The sequence below is a fragment of the Eubalaena glacialis genome, chromosome 17 (genome assembly GCF_028564815.1).
Source record: "Eubalaena glacialis isolate mEubGla1 chromosome 17, mEubGla1.1.hap2.+ XY, whole genome shotgun sequence".
Classification (NCBI taxonomy): Eukaryota; Metazoa; Chordata; class Mammalia; order Artiodactyla; family Balaenidae; genus Eubalaena; species Eubalaena glacialis.
Window position 1 is genome coordinate 53,821,456 of NC_083732.1, and position 16,083 is coordinate 53,837,538.

General features: G+C 47.0%; 1 protein-coding gene across 5 annotated transcripts in view; it reads right to left on the reverse strand.

Annotated features, from left to right (window-relative positions):
* Window positions 1-644: 644 nt before the first annotated feature.
* Window positions 645-16,083, reverse strand: part of NCALD (neurocalcin delta) — a 439,751-nt gene continuing 424,312 nt past the window's right edge. For all 5 annotated transcript variants that reach the window (XM_061171579.1, XM_061171578.1, XM_061171576.1 and 2 more), the window contains 3 exons: window positions 15,388-15,784; window positions 5,742-5,847; window positions 645-3,347 (listed from right to left, as the gene is read on the reverse strand). In XM_061171579.1, the coding sequence (XP_061027562.1) occupies window positions 3,250-3,347; window positions 5,742-5,847; window positions 15,388-15,765 (582 nt within the window). In that variant the 5' untranslated portion in view covers window positions 15,766-15,784 and the 3' untranslated portion in view covers window positions 645-3,249. The remainder of the gene's footprint in view (window positions 3,348-5,741; window positions 5,848-15,387; window positions 15,785-16,083) is intronic.

Genomic DNA, 16,083 nt, shown 5'->3' on the forward strand with positions numbered 1-16,083 from the left:
ATTGGCTTTGAGGCCATGGGCTCTGTATCATGTCAGTTTTCCTACAGACTCTTCTCCAGCCTGAGAGGCCCCGAGAGGGGAGAGGGGGATGTTAATTTCCCACTGAAGAGGAAGGTGCCTCAGTTTCTCCTTCCGGTGCACCGAATGTTCAGACTAGAATTTATAGCTCCAGTTGTGAGGAAGGAGAGGAGGTAAGAAAGTGAAGGCCATGAGTGGAGGGAAGCAAGTTAGCCCACATGTAGACCAAGGATGCTTTCGGACAGGGCTTTGGGTCCAGCAGACCCTCGCATCCCCACTTTCACAAACCCTGCTTCCTTGTGCCTGTAGAGCAGAAAGCACACCCAGGAGGTGGCCAGCACAGCATCTGGGCCCTCACTCGGGCACAGATTCAGCTGGAGGAGCAGGAGTCTGGGCACGGAAACCTCATGTCCCAGACCATCATATTAGATCAGCAACATTCTTGAATGCCAAGCTAGAGTAACACAAAAGTCAACTGACATAGGACCCACTCCACGGGGAGGGATTCATAAATTACTAAATTCACTTGTGGAAAGTGCCCCCAGGGCATATCAATGGGATGGGACTGCGCCCTCAACACCCCTTCCCCACCCTAAACAAGGATACGAACAGTCGACCACTCTGCATCATCCTTCAAGTCGTAAGCCACTTTATTCCAGTCCCTTGAACATCACAGGCTGGCCTGATTTCAGACAGAACACGCTCCGTTTCCAGAGGTCCCTCAACACAGCAATGGCAATGAACAGCCCAGCACAGGAGCGACATAAGCTTTTAGGCATTCAGCCTTCTGGGTGCTGCCGAGTCCCTTGGCCACACTTGAGTGCATTGGATCAGACATACAAAGGCCTTCCTGGGAAGGAGAATGAGAAAACAACCCTCAAGAAAATACAGACAGGGTCAATGGCAGGCAAGGACAAGGACTATTTTCCGTCCATCCCGGGCATGTCAGCATTCATCAGCCGTGCGACTGCTTTGTTTTCTTAACAGCTGGAGACGCTCTCCCCTGCTTCTCACTCCAGCTCTAGGTTCTAGGGAACGGAGTGAGTCTGGCTCAGTAAGATGTCATGACTGAGGACAGAGCCCAGGCGGGCTTTCCCCAACATTAACTGACTCCGCCATCTAAGCAGAACTAAAGGAGGAATTAGGTCTTCAATCAAGAGTGGGAGAAAGTGGGAGGCAGCTCCTGAACATCACCTATAGAGGTGCCGGGTCCCCTTGCCACTGCGCACGCCGCGTCTTAGGTTAATTCCCTAGTTTTCAAAACCAGATTTTACCACTTGGCCAATGGAGGGACTCAGCAAGTCTCACAGTATAGAACCACTATAAAAAAACCTGACACTCAGAGGAAGATGAAGATTATTTTACTGAGTCCAGGTCTCAAAATTTCACCCTGCCAAGTTGGTTCGTTTTGGTCAACCATACAAATTCAGATTTTTACTATCAGTTTAAATGGAATCGAGTAATACACAGGAATCTAGAGGTTAGAATGGGCTCAGCATCATTTTCCTCATGGTTATAAGTTTATCTTTCTGTGGTTCATGGTCTACAGGAAGTAGCTTGGCTGCAGCCAAGGAGACCTCTCTGCCTTCTCTTGGGGCAGGATCTCCCCGTCTACAACCTTGAGTGTTTGGACTTCCCCATGCCTACTGCTTGTGAAAATATGACTTACCTGTGACCAGCAACTTTTACTCTTACCTTTCAATTCAAATTAGGATGTATGAGGTCATCAGACCAAACAGCAACTCAAATTTGTATTGTCACTTCTGTAAATAGAAATTTGGATTCAGAGAACACGATGATGCAAGATCCTTTTGGATTCCCCAGGGTGGGCCTTGGAAATTACAGACACACTTGCCTATGCCTTCTTCAAGATGAACCAGATGATGCCCAACCTCTGACTCTTTTCAGGGCCGCTAGAGGCATGGAAAAGTCAACATTCCAGCTATGGCTTCCTAACCATACATGTGGATTAAAGCATTGGGCAGTCCCGAGAATTTATGCTATTTGGGGTGGGGGTGGGAACAGCTACAGAATATTATCTGCTCAGAAAAGCACCGCACCTCTGATCCAGTACTGTCAACGGGCTGCTGGGCTGGGTGGGCAAACCCACATCTCTAATAAATATGAACCTTCTGGTGCTCCAGTTGACACATCCCACTCAAACTTGCCCCACTTCTATTCCCGAGGCACTACCACTGGAAAAGCATTCAAAATTAAGGTTGGGCCCTGGTCATGGTTACTTTGTACTTTTCTGGAATATATAAAATATACCTGTTGATTGGTGCATTTGTGCAAAGACGGATATGACTTTAAAATAACACATAGACATTCATTATAGCTGGCTTACTTCACAACAAGCTACTGAAAACAGTCTCCTGTAATAAGATTGTATTAGTGCTCACTAAACATGCATTTCATTTAAACAAGGCAAAACACTTAATTTCGTCTGCAATACCCAGTATTTTATATACAGCAATCTTTTTTTTTTTTTTTAAACTACAATAGGCAACAAGATGGGTCTGGTTTTGAAATATAAATTACCATTTGTGTTTAATTTCCAGAGAAACTCATCTTAGCTCAACTAGTGTAAACCTGGGAAGAAATAGCTGAGCCATCTTTTTCCTCTCCTCTATGAATTTACCTTGAAATGTTCACAGCTTAGAAACTAAAGCCTGCTGGGGAAGAGGATGGGGTGGGCCTCCAGGCGGGAATCCCCCAGGCCCCTTTAATAGCCTGGCCCGGAGGATTCCTGGTCCCTGGGAAATCGAGCATCTGGTGCCATCACCCCTAGGGCATGTGTTACTCCAGACCCAGGTGGGGAATTTTGTTTTCCAAACAGGGCCCTCAAGCTTGCAATACAATCACTGGACTGGATTGTTTTCTCTTCTCTTCTCTTGCCTCCCCCAGTCTTCAGTTTTAGAACACAGACTTTAGAATCAAAGGAAAGGTAATAATAATAACGATGAAAAATCGTCAGAACAATGAACACCACAAAGTCTGTGCACAGCAGCACTGTTCATGCTCTCCACAAGCGCGGGGGGCTCTAGACATTCCCACGAAGCGTCCACGACAAAAGAAGCTGCAGGCGGCACGGAGGGAGGTGCATCCGACCACACGGGGAACAGCATCACCGTCAATATTGTTTGGCAAAAAAAAAAAAAATTTTTTTTTTGTTAAAAAGGAAACTCCAAAGGGAACACAAGCAGCTCTACAGTTGGTGGGGCTTCCGGCTCAGAAGTGGCCGGCGCTGCTGGGGTCGCACTGCAGGAGGCGCACTATGGACGGGTCGCTCTTGGCCCCTCGGATGAACTCTTCCAGGGAGAGTTTTCCTAGAAAGCAAGAGGACCGGTGAGTGGCGGCTGGCGGCCGCCGCACGAACGTAGGCTTCCCGCTGCACCTTGGGGCCGGCGGCGGCGGCCCACCTCTTCCCGGGGGTCTCACACCCGCCGTGAGGCCCACCTTCCGTCTCTCCGAGCCGAGACCCCGGGGCTCGTTGAGCATCGCACAGCGCAGCACGCGGCCTCCTGAGAGCTCTGTGTGCCCGGCCCTGGGCTGCGGGGCTGCTGGGTGGCCTCCACGTGGCCCCTGCCCTCGTGGCCCCCCCAGCTGCAGGCGCCCCGGAGGGTCTCGGTGTCTGTGGATCAGATGGCGCTCGCGCCTTTCAGGACTGGGCTGGGCTCCTGCAGCGCCAAGGCCGTCCCCACGGGCTCACTGCGGCCTCTGGGCTCCGGAGGGTCACTCGGGTACACCTAGGTTTGCATGTGGGCAGAGGGGCCCGAGGAGACATCTGGGGGGAGGGCCCCTTCTTTGGGCCAAGGTGTGAGGACGGCTGCCCTTCCATCCAGGCAAGGGGTATGGGCTCCGAGAAGCAGAGAGGTGCCGCGCTGGGTCCCTCCCGTCAATCAGGGCACTTTCCTCCTACCCCAATGGGCTGGACGGGGGAGACTGGCTGCCTGGGATTCCACTCCTCCTCGATGTCCTTCTCCTTCTTGCCCAAGCTAGAGTATGTATTAAATTCCCTTCGAGAAGTTTCCTCGGTCATACTGCTGGTGGCGAGGCAAAGCTTCTCCCCCTTTCTTGTTGCTGCAGGGTAAACCCTGCATTCAGCGTATGTATCCGCTCCCTCGGGCTAACTACCCGCGTGCTCCCGGGTTGGCTTCCCAGCTAACCTGCTGGGGGCCCAGACTTTTCTCTTCAAGTCAGCCGCCAGGGGTTAGATGCAAAGAGCTTCTCCAAGAGGAATCTAACAGCGAGAGGGTCTAGAAGCCCTGAGCCAAAGCACCAAGTCTCCTGGTCGGGCGGAGCCTGACCCCTTGCAGACTTAAAGCCCCTCCCGGTACGGCTCCCACTCCGCCCCGCCCCCCTGCCACTTTTTTTTTGTTTGTTTTAAACCCAACGCTTTCCCTTAGGAAAGCACAGGGCTTTTAGCAACGAGAGAGATGCATTTGGGGAATGCTGACCCCGTCAGGGCTCTGTGACCCCATTGTGGCCGAGTCCCAGAGCAGAGGCTCTCATTTCTCCGCAGTGAGGGTTCGATCCTGCAGTGTTTGGATCTTCTCCCATCTTTCAGCCCTATTCTGAAGAGGAGGCTGGGCCTCGGGCAGGACACAAGCCCACCTGTGCTCCCCTGGAGCATCAGCAAAATGGGCAGTTTAATGTCAGCGAGTTCATTATTCTATTAAAAGAATCCCGTTTGTTTAGTCTTTGCAAAACAAACTATTCGCTGTGAATCAAGGCACATAGAGAAACAGGATGTAATGGCACCTTTCTGGAGAAACAAAGCAAACAGATTGGCCTGTACCCTGCAAACCCGGATTCTCAGGCAGCTGGTGCCCCAGAGGGCATAGGGATAGAACCTGAGGCTCGCTCTGCGACAAAGCCTTCCGTCGGGGGTATATGACTGCATTTGCTCATCATTGACAAGAATTGCTGGGGATGCCCAGCAGAACAGGCAAGCTGGAAATAAAAGCAAGGACTATAGATGACTCAGGGCTTATTATGGACCAAGCTCTGTGTTAGCACTTCAAACTCAGATATCACATCTAACTAGGGTTGCCAGATTTAGCAAATAAAATACAGGATGCCCAGCTAACTTTCAATTTCAAATAAACAACGATTTTTTAAGTATGTCCCAAATATTGAATAGGGCAAACTTATACTGAAAAGTCATTTGTTATTTATCCAAAAATTAAATTTAATTGTGCCTCCTGTATTCTGTCTGGCAATCCAACATCTAAAATCCACTGTTCTTGAGTTTGAAATCCATCTCTCCTTTCATTTTGGTTTGCTTTGCATCCCCTTGTTGGATTTGAATTGTGGGTGGCTCCCTCAGGGTGGAATCTGCTGGCCACCTCACCCGCCAACAGCTGAGGGGTCCCACTTGGCTCCAGGAAACCCAACACCTTGGAGCATGCGTACGAAACCCCAACAAAACCCCCTGGGCAGGCTGGGATGAAAGCTACTAGGGTCTGGGTGGATAACAAGCCCCTCCCCACTTTCTGATTCGCTGGCCTGCAGGATCCAGCCTCCATCTTCCCCCTACAGGGGGCAAGCAGGATAAGCCACTTTCACAAAGGGCCTTGAGCCAGGTCCTTATGGCCAGTATCTTGTCCTCGAGTGGAATTTCCCTGCCCGGACACCCCAGCCCCTCCAGCAGCAACCCCCCTCTGAGCAAAGCAAAGCAAAGCAAAGCAAAGCAAAGCAAAGCAGCCATGGCCTCCTACCATCTCTATTGGTGTCCATCTGGCGGAAGATCTTTTCTGTCCTCTTCTCTGGGGTCGACTCATCTTCAGGCATTTTCATGACAGAGGAGACCATCTTATAGATTGCCTGGGGACAGAAGCAACATGGCGTGAGACAGAAACATGGTTTGGTTTCACACACAATGGCCCTATTATTAAACCTCCCAAATACGGGGTTGAAGGGAATGCCTCCCATCACACAGAGAGGCGGCTCTGTTCCTGACCATCTGTTGTCGTAGAAGAGAGACGTGCAGTTGCTGGTGAGAGCAGCCAGGCCAGCAGAGCTTGTCCAGCGGTAAGAACCTTCAGAAGCGACAACTGGCAGGAAGATCCACTAGGCCCCCCGTGTCTCTAACTTTACTGTGCTTTTGAATCCCCTGGGAATCTTGTGAAAACGCTGAAGCTGACTGAGTAGGGTGGGCTGGGGAGATGGGGGGCTTGAGAGTCCGCATTTCTAATGAGGTTCCTGTGTGCTGCTGCTGCTGTTTTGAGGTCCCCGCTCTCAGGCTGTAGGGGACATTCCTCAGGCCAGAGACAGGTCAGGGTCTACTGTGGTCTCTCCCTGGGTCCCTCAAGGGTGACAAACACTGATGGTCTGTAAGGGCCTGCCCTCCTCTTCTCCTGGGCAGACATTACCAATCCATCCCAGTGCTCTTTCCCCTTGTATGTGGCAATCGTCTCACATTCCTTCTCAGCAAGCTGCCAAGTATCCCCGGGATGGGAACAATCTGCCATCCAAGTTTTGGATGAAATAAGTATACAATCTCAGCTTGAGATAAACTGGGTACATCAGAAATCTGATGGGCAAAACAGGGTTCTACTGAAAAGGTTTTGTGAACAGTACTGAAACTATCTCCTCTACCACCTATGGACCCCCCGTGGTACCCAGTAAGCGCATGGAAGGCCTCAGCTGTCAAATGTTGTTTTTATTTTGGAAGCATAATGTAAAGTCATTGTTTTTATCTCCAGACCATGGTTCTGGTACTCAGATTCACTTTGGGAAAATTAGCCCTGGGAAGGAGTTTTAGAAAAAGTAGATTTTGCCAGAGGGTGGGCGGAGAAATCTGGAAAGTTCTGGAACTTGGGATGTAGTGGGAGGAGAGAAAGGAAGGCAGCTGAAAGAAAGTAGTCTCCAAAGGGGAAATGTGGAAACAAAAAGGGTTGCAAAAAGAGATAAAGGCTTAACTTCTCCGTTTTACAGTCTTGTTCAGGATCAACTCTGCCTCAAGTTCCTAAAATATTCTGGCGAAATGGGGGTAAATATTATAATCTCCGTTGATAAAAGAGGAGTAAAAAATGGACTCACCCAGTGTGTTGACTCTTGGGCTGATCCCACCCCATAGGGACCCCTCAGGCCAGGCTCCCCGAGTCTGACTTGAACCCACCCAGAGCCCTCGCTGAACTGAAGCTGCCTCCACAGTGATTCTGTCTGGGAGGAAGGGCAAACTGGGAGTCATGGCTCTGTCTGGGGTGATGGGTGTCACTGGGGTAAAAGTAAGCTTGGCCACAGTCAGCTGTCCCAAGAGATGCTCACTGAAGTGTGCTCCAGAGGCGAGAGGTGAGCCATACTCTGTCCTCCTCCTGTATCCCTATTGCTGTCCCCTCCAGCCCAGGACTACACTACCATCTGTGCCGGGGTTATAGTGCCATGCACCAAGCCGCTGGGGACACCTGACTCCTTGGGGGAGCTAGAAAAGGCCATAGAGTTAGAGACTTTTTTACAAATGGGAAACAGAGGTGCTGAACTTTCAGGGCCACATGAATATTTAGTAACAAGAGTGGAAAGCAGGAGACTCTCCATACCACCTATGTTTTGAGGTCTAGCACCCTCTCCTCAGCTTTCTTTGCTCCAACATGGAAGCTTTTCTGTAACCCTTGACTCAAAGAGGAATCGGGGGCACCAACTGATGAACACACACACACACCCCTCACACGGATTACAGACTTACACAATCTAAATATTTTGTGAATTCATAAGCCCAGGAATCTTAGAACAACAACAAAACAGTATCTAGATATCAGTGTCCCACTAAATCACAAGTACACCTCTTTAAAGGTGTAAGAGCTGGTACATTTCAGGAGTTGTAGAGGTGATGTGGGAGGGGCATTTATGGACAAATAATAAGTTTACTTTTGCTGGAAGTCTTAAGGATGCTGTGTAATCAATCTTCTTTGGGGCTGTGTCGTTCCTTCCCCAAATCTGTTCTGGCCTCGGTAAGGTCCCATAGTAGCAAGTAAAACCCACTGGTCTGGAACACTCCTTGGAACTCTCAGCCTCTAAGAGTTGAGGTTCATGAAATTCTCCTTCTTGGGATTCTGAAGGGAAGTCAACTGTGTAATAATCTAGGGGTTATTCTCTTAATACTCTGGTTGAACAAATGAACGAAAGACCAAGCAAACAGATGAAATGTGTGTTTGAAAACAAGGCTCTTACACTCAACAGAAAGTCTTCAGGGGTTTAGTCTTTAGCTGTTAGGCTAAAGGAATAGGGCTGGGGCAGAGAAATGAGGATAGGTTAGTTCAAAAAAACCAAAAAACAAAAATACCCATAAATAAAAACAAAACAAAAATGAAGAAAGTCAGGATCCCCTTATATGAGGATATTTGCAAACGAGGCTTCTGGAACTGGGTAAGAGATGCAATGTCTGAGTATACTGAGGGGTTGAGGAGGAAGTGCGGGCACCTTTAAGACGCTCACGTTTCCAGATGGCTCTTTCATAGCACTCAGACTAGATTGTTTTTGTTTGTTTGTTTGTTTTTAATGTGCATCAGCTCACAGAAAGGGATTAGTGGATTATTCACAAAACCAGGTCTATGAACATGGGTGGTACTAGAGCAGTGAGCAAAGAGATGAGGTGACAAGCCCCAGGGGTCCCAATGTGAGTAAGTGGGTGACAGCCCTGCAAAACCTCAGTGGGGAATCATCTGTCCCTTTGCCCCTCTCTCATGGCCTCAGCAAGCCAGCATTGATTGTATTAGACCTGGGACTCCACAGCGCAGGGAGAGAAAAGACCCAACTCCAGACAGCAATCTGAAACAAATCGTGTCTTTTATTAGCTCCAGTTCCCCACACCCCTCCCCCAAATTTAATGGGATTAAACCATGGAGAGGCCAGGCTACTTCCCTACTTTATTTTTAGCAATGTCAATGAGAGGCCCAGCAGGGACATCCTGTTTTTAATTAAACTTGAAGAGCCCTATTCTTGTCTCTGGGTAAATACAACGCTATGGGACACCCAGGAACCCAACGCTGGTTCTGCCCTAGGCAGGCTCAGGACAGCACCACCTGCGGCCAGGGGAATTACCAGCTTCCTCTTGACATATATATATATGTGATTTTTCTTTTTCCCTCTGAATGAACCACCTCTCGGAATGTTGGAAAGGAAGGGCTCATGTCTGAACTGATAAAGGTTGTGGGGTTAACTGAGGGCAGGCACAATTCCAAGAGCTAAAGTTCGCTCTTCTCTCTGAAGGAAACCAGACTGGCTTTTCACCAGAAGATGTAGGGTCTTCCAACAGGACACCCAAGGCCCCATGACAACCCACCAAGGGTAAAAGAAGTTAAGCAGTATAGGGTTGTTCTTAGATTATCGATAAAAGAAAAGCATCCTGCTTAGAAGGATATTACATACCAGGAAAGGAGGGTAGAGAGAGGCCATGAGAATCTTTCTTGGAAATACTCTTAAAATGGGATCAATATCTATGTATAACAGCAAAAGCACTTTCTTGTTTAGAGCTAGAAGAATACAGTAAGTCAGTAAATCCATAATGTTCTCCCAAAGTGCTGTAGATACTTTCACAGGCAGGGAGAGGATGGGGGGAGAATAAGGGCCCTACCCCTTTTTTCAACCAAAGCAGCTCCGTTCTTATATTAGTTTTCACATAAGATTTTACTTGAAACTCATTATTGCCCAGGCCCCTGCCCCCACTCATGTTTGTTTGTTTGTTTGTTTCTTGGTAAACAGTCCTACCATCCACCATCCTGTAATCAAGTCAAAGACATCTTTAATACAGCTCTACCACCCGTCTCCACATGCAGGCAGTCAACTAGACCTATCAAATCTGCCTCCTTCATATTTTTCTAAATTTATCATTCTTGCCCATTCCTCAGCCACTGTCTTGTTTCCGGTAAGTGGTGGTACCCATCATTTTTAGATATGGGCAATTACTATTTGTTTCAATTTTATATAAAGTGCTCTGCAAAGGTTGCTTCCAACAGCCCCTTCCAAAGATCCCATTCACTCTCCTAAAAAGACATTCTGGAGCTGCTGTGGTTTAGGACTTCACATTTTGGGGGGCAATACTGAGTTTGTTTTTGGAATGTTTGACTGTGAGGTACCAGTGCAATCAATATCTTAGTGGAGGTGTCCATTAACAGCTGGACATAGTAGAGGTGAAGATCTGGAAGTACTCTGTTTCTTCATCCATAAAATGGGGCTAATAAGGTTATTGTGAGGATTAAACGAGATAATGCACATGTACCAGGTTGACTAATGTCCTGCAAAAATTCATGTTCACCCAGAACCTGTGAATGTGACCTTATTTGGAAATAGGGTCTTTGCGGACGTAATCAAGTTAAAATGAGATCATACTGGATTTGGGCAGGCCCTAATCCAATGATGTGTTCGAATAAGAAGAAGGAAATTTGGACACAGTCACACAGGGAAAATGTCACATGATGACAGGAGAGATGCGGGCCCAAAACACCAAGGATCGCCAGCCACCACCAGAAGCTAGGAGACAGGCATGGAGCAGATCCCCCCAGGAGTCTCTGGAAGGAACCAGCCTTGCCCACACCTTGACTCTGGACTTCTGGCCTCTGGAACTGTGATAGAATAAATTTTTGTTGTTTGAAACTGCCCAGTTTATGGTAATTTGTTATAGCAACCCTAGGAAACTAATACAGTGTGGAAAACACTTAACACTATGCCTGGCCCGTACAAGCACTGAGAAGATGACTTCCCAGAACTAATGAAAGGGAAAGAGCGCTGAGGCTGGAACTCTGCTTGGGAATATCCTTGTTTAGGAAACAGCAGAAGGCAGAGGAGTCCACAAAGGAGACCTGGAGGGCACAGCCAAGTGGGGGGCCTTTGGGTAGCAGGCACTCACTTGTGTTGCCAGATGCCTAACTTCAACTCTTAAACTATAATGTGGCTTGTCACGATAAGATTAATCCCCTGATAAGAAAGGGATAAGCCAAACACAACTGATAAACAAACACTAAAGTTAGTTCTTAGAGAAAGTCACTAACCTGGGCAACTGCTTTAAAGAATTTTCTCCGGGAGAGAAATCGAAGTTGCATTCTAGAGTAACATCTGTGGTCCGCACTCATAACAGAATTAGGCAAGAGTTTGCAGCTGAATTCCCAGGGGCCATATCACGATGGACCAGAAGCTTTCACCACAACACCACCCGCCCCCCGCCTTTTCTTTCCCCATCAGAAGAGCACAGCGTTTCAGGTCTCCAAGGCACATATTACGAGTGACATAGTGTCTACAACACCAATTTAGAAAGATCTTTGGGAGAAAAAAATGCCACTCAGGAAGTGGCTTTGGAAAGAATGTAACCAAGTCTTTCTGGTCCTGATTTTGATCCCTCACGGCACAAATACGCACAAGCTGGTTGTCTGAACTGGTCACAGGTGGTGCTCTTGAGACCAGGTCAGATTAATTTGTGAGTCTGTTTGGTGTTTGTGGACAGCAAACCTTTGCATGGCTAACACTATAGTCTCCCTTCCTCTTCATCTGTTTGGTGTTTGTGGACAGCAAACCTTTGCATGGCTAACACTATAGTCTCCCTTCCTCTTCATCTGGTTGCTGTATGGATACATATGCCTTATTCTGATGAGTGAATCAGGAAAAAAAATTCCCATATTGCTAAAAGAAACAAACAAACAAAAATGAAGTCTTCTGTGATGGGCTGCCAGCATAAGCCCAACCTCCTTCCTTTAGTTTTCATTCATTCAAAGGGTGTGAAAATGTAGACTAAGGGTGTTATGAAGTTCACTCTGCCTTACCAAAAGTGCTAATTAACCTTGAATCACAACTAGGAGGGAGAGTCTGATTCCAAGACAACACGTATTTGAACACCAACTACTTTAAAGCAATCATTACCATCCAAGGAATGAATATGCTAACTAGAAATTATTGCAACCTGGTCATTAAAGTGAGTTCCCTGAGAACTGCTAAAGGTAACACTGTGTTAGCCTATATATTCCTTTCCGAAAGTCTCTAGCAGGACTTGAGAACAAGTCCAGACAGGCTGTGCCCCAAAAGTCCCGATGCATGAAGCGCACCTATGGGCTCAGGGCAACAGCTCGGAGTTGGGGAATTCCTGGTGCCAACCACATTCTCTCCTGGAAAGATGATCTTTCTGTTACTTAAATCCCGTAAGCATCAGAGCAGCCCAGAAGTTTTAGCTTATTCCCAGCTGGGATGGTGTTTGGTGGGAAAGACAACAGCTGAAGAAGCCTGGGAACTCCTAAAGTCATCTGCACAAGAGTATCTCTTCTGTGAGTTCCACCAATTGGAGGTTTAGCTGGGTTACCTCCCTTTGTTTTGTGAACATACATTTATATGACTAGGTAAACTTAACTTAAAACTTAATGGGAGACTCTATTACTTTGTCCTTTGAATGGGAAATGACCTCCCTTTATTTTGCAGGGAAACAGCCTGTCTCAGCTCCAGAAACTTCTATAGAATAATAGTAGTCAACATTTACTGAAGGATACCCCATGAGAGGCACTGTTCTAGGTACTCTACTTGTAATAACTGTTTAACCCGTACGGTCACTCTTGAGGCAGGTGCTATGATTGGTCCAGTTCACAAATCATGAGAACAATGCACAGAAAGGTTAAATAACTTACCCGAGGAAGAGAAGGAAAAGGAGATTGAAAAAGGAGAGGGGCAAGGTGATATTGACCTGCTTTGCTCAAGACAACCGCTCTCACATGCCAATTCTTCCCTTGACTCCCTCTTCATCTTTGTTTTGGATCCAGGTGATCAATTTTTGTCTAAGCCTGTGATTTTCATTCAATCATAAGAGTAAAGCAACACAGATTATGTACTCCTACCCAATGACAGTCCTGTAGTTAAAACGTGTTCTTTCAAGGGTCCTAGTTACTTTCTGAGGACAGAAGGGGGTCAGTTTCACTCCCTGTTCTTCCTGCATTCTCTCCCTGCGGTCCTGTTGATGGATCCCTAAGTTCATGTTCCCTCACCCCCAAGATCCCAGAGAGCATCTGAGCACTCGTGGTTCAATGCGCAACGCTACTCACATGCTCGCTGCCCGCTTCCTGAAACACAGGCTGCGCTGGGCTGGGTGTGGGTGTTCAGACCTGCCTCTGGCTGGGCTCAGGGACAGAGAACTGTGTGGGGCAGGAAGGATTCTCCTTTCTCTTGCAGCCGGGGGGCTGAGACTAGGGCCCTCCCACCTGCCCCCCTCCCCACCCCAGGAGAGGATCTGCCGTTACGGGAGAAACGTCAGAATTGTGATCTGGCTTAAGACTCATGAGAGACGGTTTTGATGCCAATAATAAAATATTGGGCCTAAATCATGTTCCTAAGTTTGTCACTTAAAAAAAACAAACACATGAATGTGAAAATGTTTGTGTAAGACTCTAAAAATAAATCTGCATATGGTTTTGCTTTTCCACCCAGATGTTGATATAGCACAAAATTATTTTTTGGAAGAAGGAACATAACTGCGTTTGGACATATGTGGTAGACTGAATAACGGCCCCCCCAAGATGTGCATGTCCTGATCCCGGAAACCTGTGAATACGTTACCTTACACAGTAAAAGGGACTTTGCAGATGTAATTATGTTAAAGATCTTGAGCTGGGGGGTCATTCTGAATTATCTGGGTTGTCCTAGTGTACTCACAGGGGTCTTTATGAGTGGAAGGGAGAAGCAGAATGAGATACCCAGGGGAATGGCAACGTGAGAAGAACTCAATCCACTGTTGCTGGCTTTGAAGATGGATATAAAGGGCTACAAGCTAAGGAATGTTTCAAAAAGTAGGAAAGGCAAGGAAACAGATTTTCCTCTAAAACCTCCAGACAGAATGCAAGCTGCGGACACCTTGATTTTAGCCCAGCGAAACCGATTTCAGATCTCTGACCTCCAGAACTGTAAGACAATAAATGTGTGTTGTTTTAAGCCACTAAGGTTATGGCCCTTTGTTACAGCAGCAAGAGGAAACCAATACCGTGTATTTCAGTGTTACAGAGTCCACAATAGAATCCTTCCTACCAATGCCAGGAAAAACAAAAGGATTCTAGTCTGTTACCACCAACAATATTCTGTGGATACCAAAATTAAACCATAGGAAGCAACAATAAAGAAGAAAAACTAGAAAATTTATGGAGTTCCACCCTCCATTCATTGACAAGCCTCATTATAAACTTGTTTGGACCCCGATCTTCACCCTGACCACTTATTAGTATTTGCAGGTGAACATCATGAATTTGCATTTTACATTAAATGGCTTGAATTTCTGAGTCTTGGAGGGACAGAAGTTCAGCAAGGAATTTATGTGCTGACACTTGTAATCAAGCTGCAGTTTCACTTACTTTAACAAATAGAGCCTTAATTTGTGTATGATTCTGCTGGCCCACAGCCTGCCTCCATCTTATCACTTTCTAACAGGTATTTTCCCAGACACCTAAAAGACAGTGCCGCCTCTGAAGCGATTGTAGCATCTGCAAACATGCATTCTCCTAAATGGTGCAGACCAGCTAGAACCAAACAGTGAGAATCCCCACAAAGGCACACAGCTTCTTGGGACAGTGACAAGGCCTGAGTGTGGACTTTCAAAGAAGAGGGGGTGGTGAAAGGAAAAACGACCCCTTTTCCTGTTCTGTTTGGGAAATTTACTCTGGGTGAGTGATTTGGGGAAACAAAATGGAGTGCTTCCTATTAAAATGATGGAGGCCTTGATTCTGCACTGTTTGTATCTCTGATGAGATAGAAGCTAGATTAGAGATCCCTACTTTTATTCAAGTGTCTAATAAAGTTGGAAATTAGTGATGGCAGTGATGATGAGCTTTTCTATAAGGCTGGCGCTGTGCTAAGCATTGAACACGGAGAGTCAGTCTAATCTTAAAACAATCCCACAGCAGTGGGCACTGCTGATAGTTCCATTTTACAGATACGGACACTGAGGCTCGCTTGGGTTAAAGTCACAGAGGTAGTGACTGAAAGAGGCAGGATTTGAACCCAGGTCAGAGTTTGATGATTAAACATCACTCCAGGCTCTAGGTCCAGGCAGGTCATTGCACTGAGTAGATGGAGTGGCCACAGTGAGCATGACCAGCTGAAGAGTGCAGGTCCCTCTGTAGGGAGGGGTCACCACAAAGCCCCAGGGCACCTATGCCAGGCAAGAATGTAGGCCCAGTGTGGCCAGAGCTCCTGAGTTTCCAAGAGATGCTAGCCAATCTGCATGTTTATGTGTAATCTCCCTGTTTTGTATATGGGTTCCACATTTTCAAAGACACTGGCTAGGCCAAATCAGTGCCCAGGCGGACCACCCGTTTGCAATCTCTCCACTAAGCTATACTGTGGACTTCCCAATTCTTACTGTGACTCACACTCTTCTCTTTGTAAAGGGCAAGGGCAAGGTCCACGTACCTGCACAATCTCGAGCATTTCTGCCTTGCTGATGTAGCCATTTCCATCCAGGTCATACATGCTGAAGGCCCATTTCAGCTTCTGCTCCAGCTTCCCCCTTGACGTTACGCTCAGGGCTATGATAAATTCTCTAAAGTCTATTGTCCCATCTCCGTTGGCATCGAAGGTGCGAAAGACGTGCTCTGCAAATTTGGAAGCATCCCCATAAGGGAAAAAGTTCCCGTAAATTTTCTTAAACTCCTCCATTGACAAATGTCCACTGGGGCAGTCTCTCAAGAAGCCTTTATACCATTCCTGGATCTCGTGCTCTGTAAAATCTGTGCTTTCCAGCAAGTCCTGCATGACCTCTGGGCGCAGCTTGCTGTTCTGTTTCCCCATCTTGGCAGCAAGAATTCAGCTGCAGATAAAAAAGAATACAGTATATATAGTTTTTTAAACCTGTTCTTTAGAGGCACATTTTACAATCTGTGATTGTTCCTTTGGGAAAAAGAAATAAACTGTTAGTCCAATAACATTGTCTAGGGTTTTCCAACATTGTGGTCAGCGAAACAAAATGTTGAAAGACGGGCAGGCAGAAGATGCACAGCAGAACTATCACGGACCAGAAAACTGATATTTCTTCTACACAGAGCCACCCTAAAAACAGGAGATTTATAATGAAAAAGAGAGAGAAAGAAAGAGAGAGAGAGAGAATTA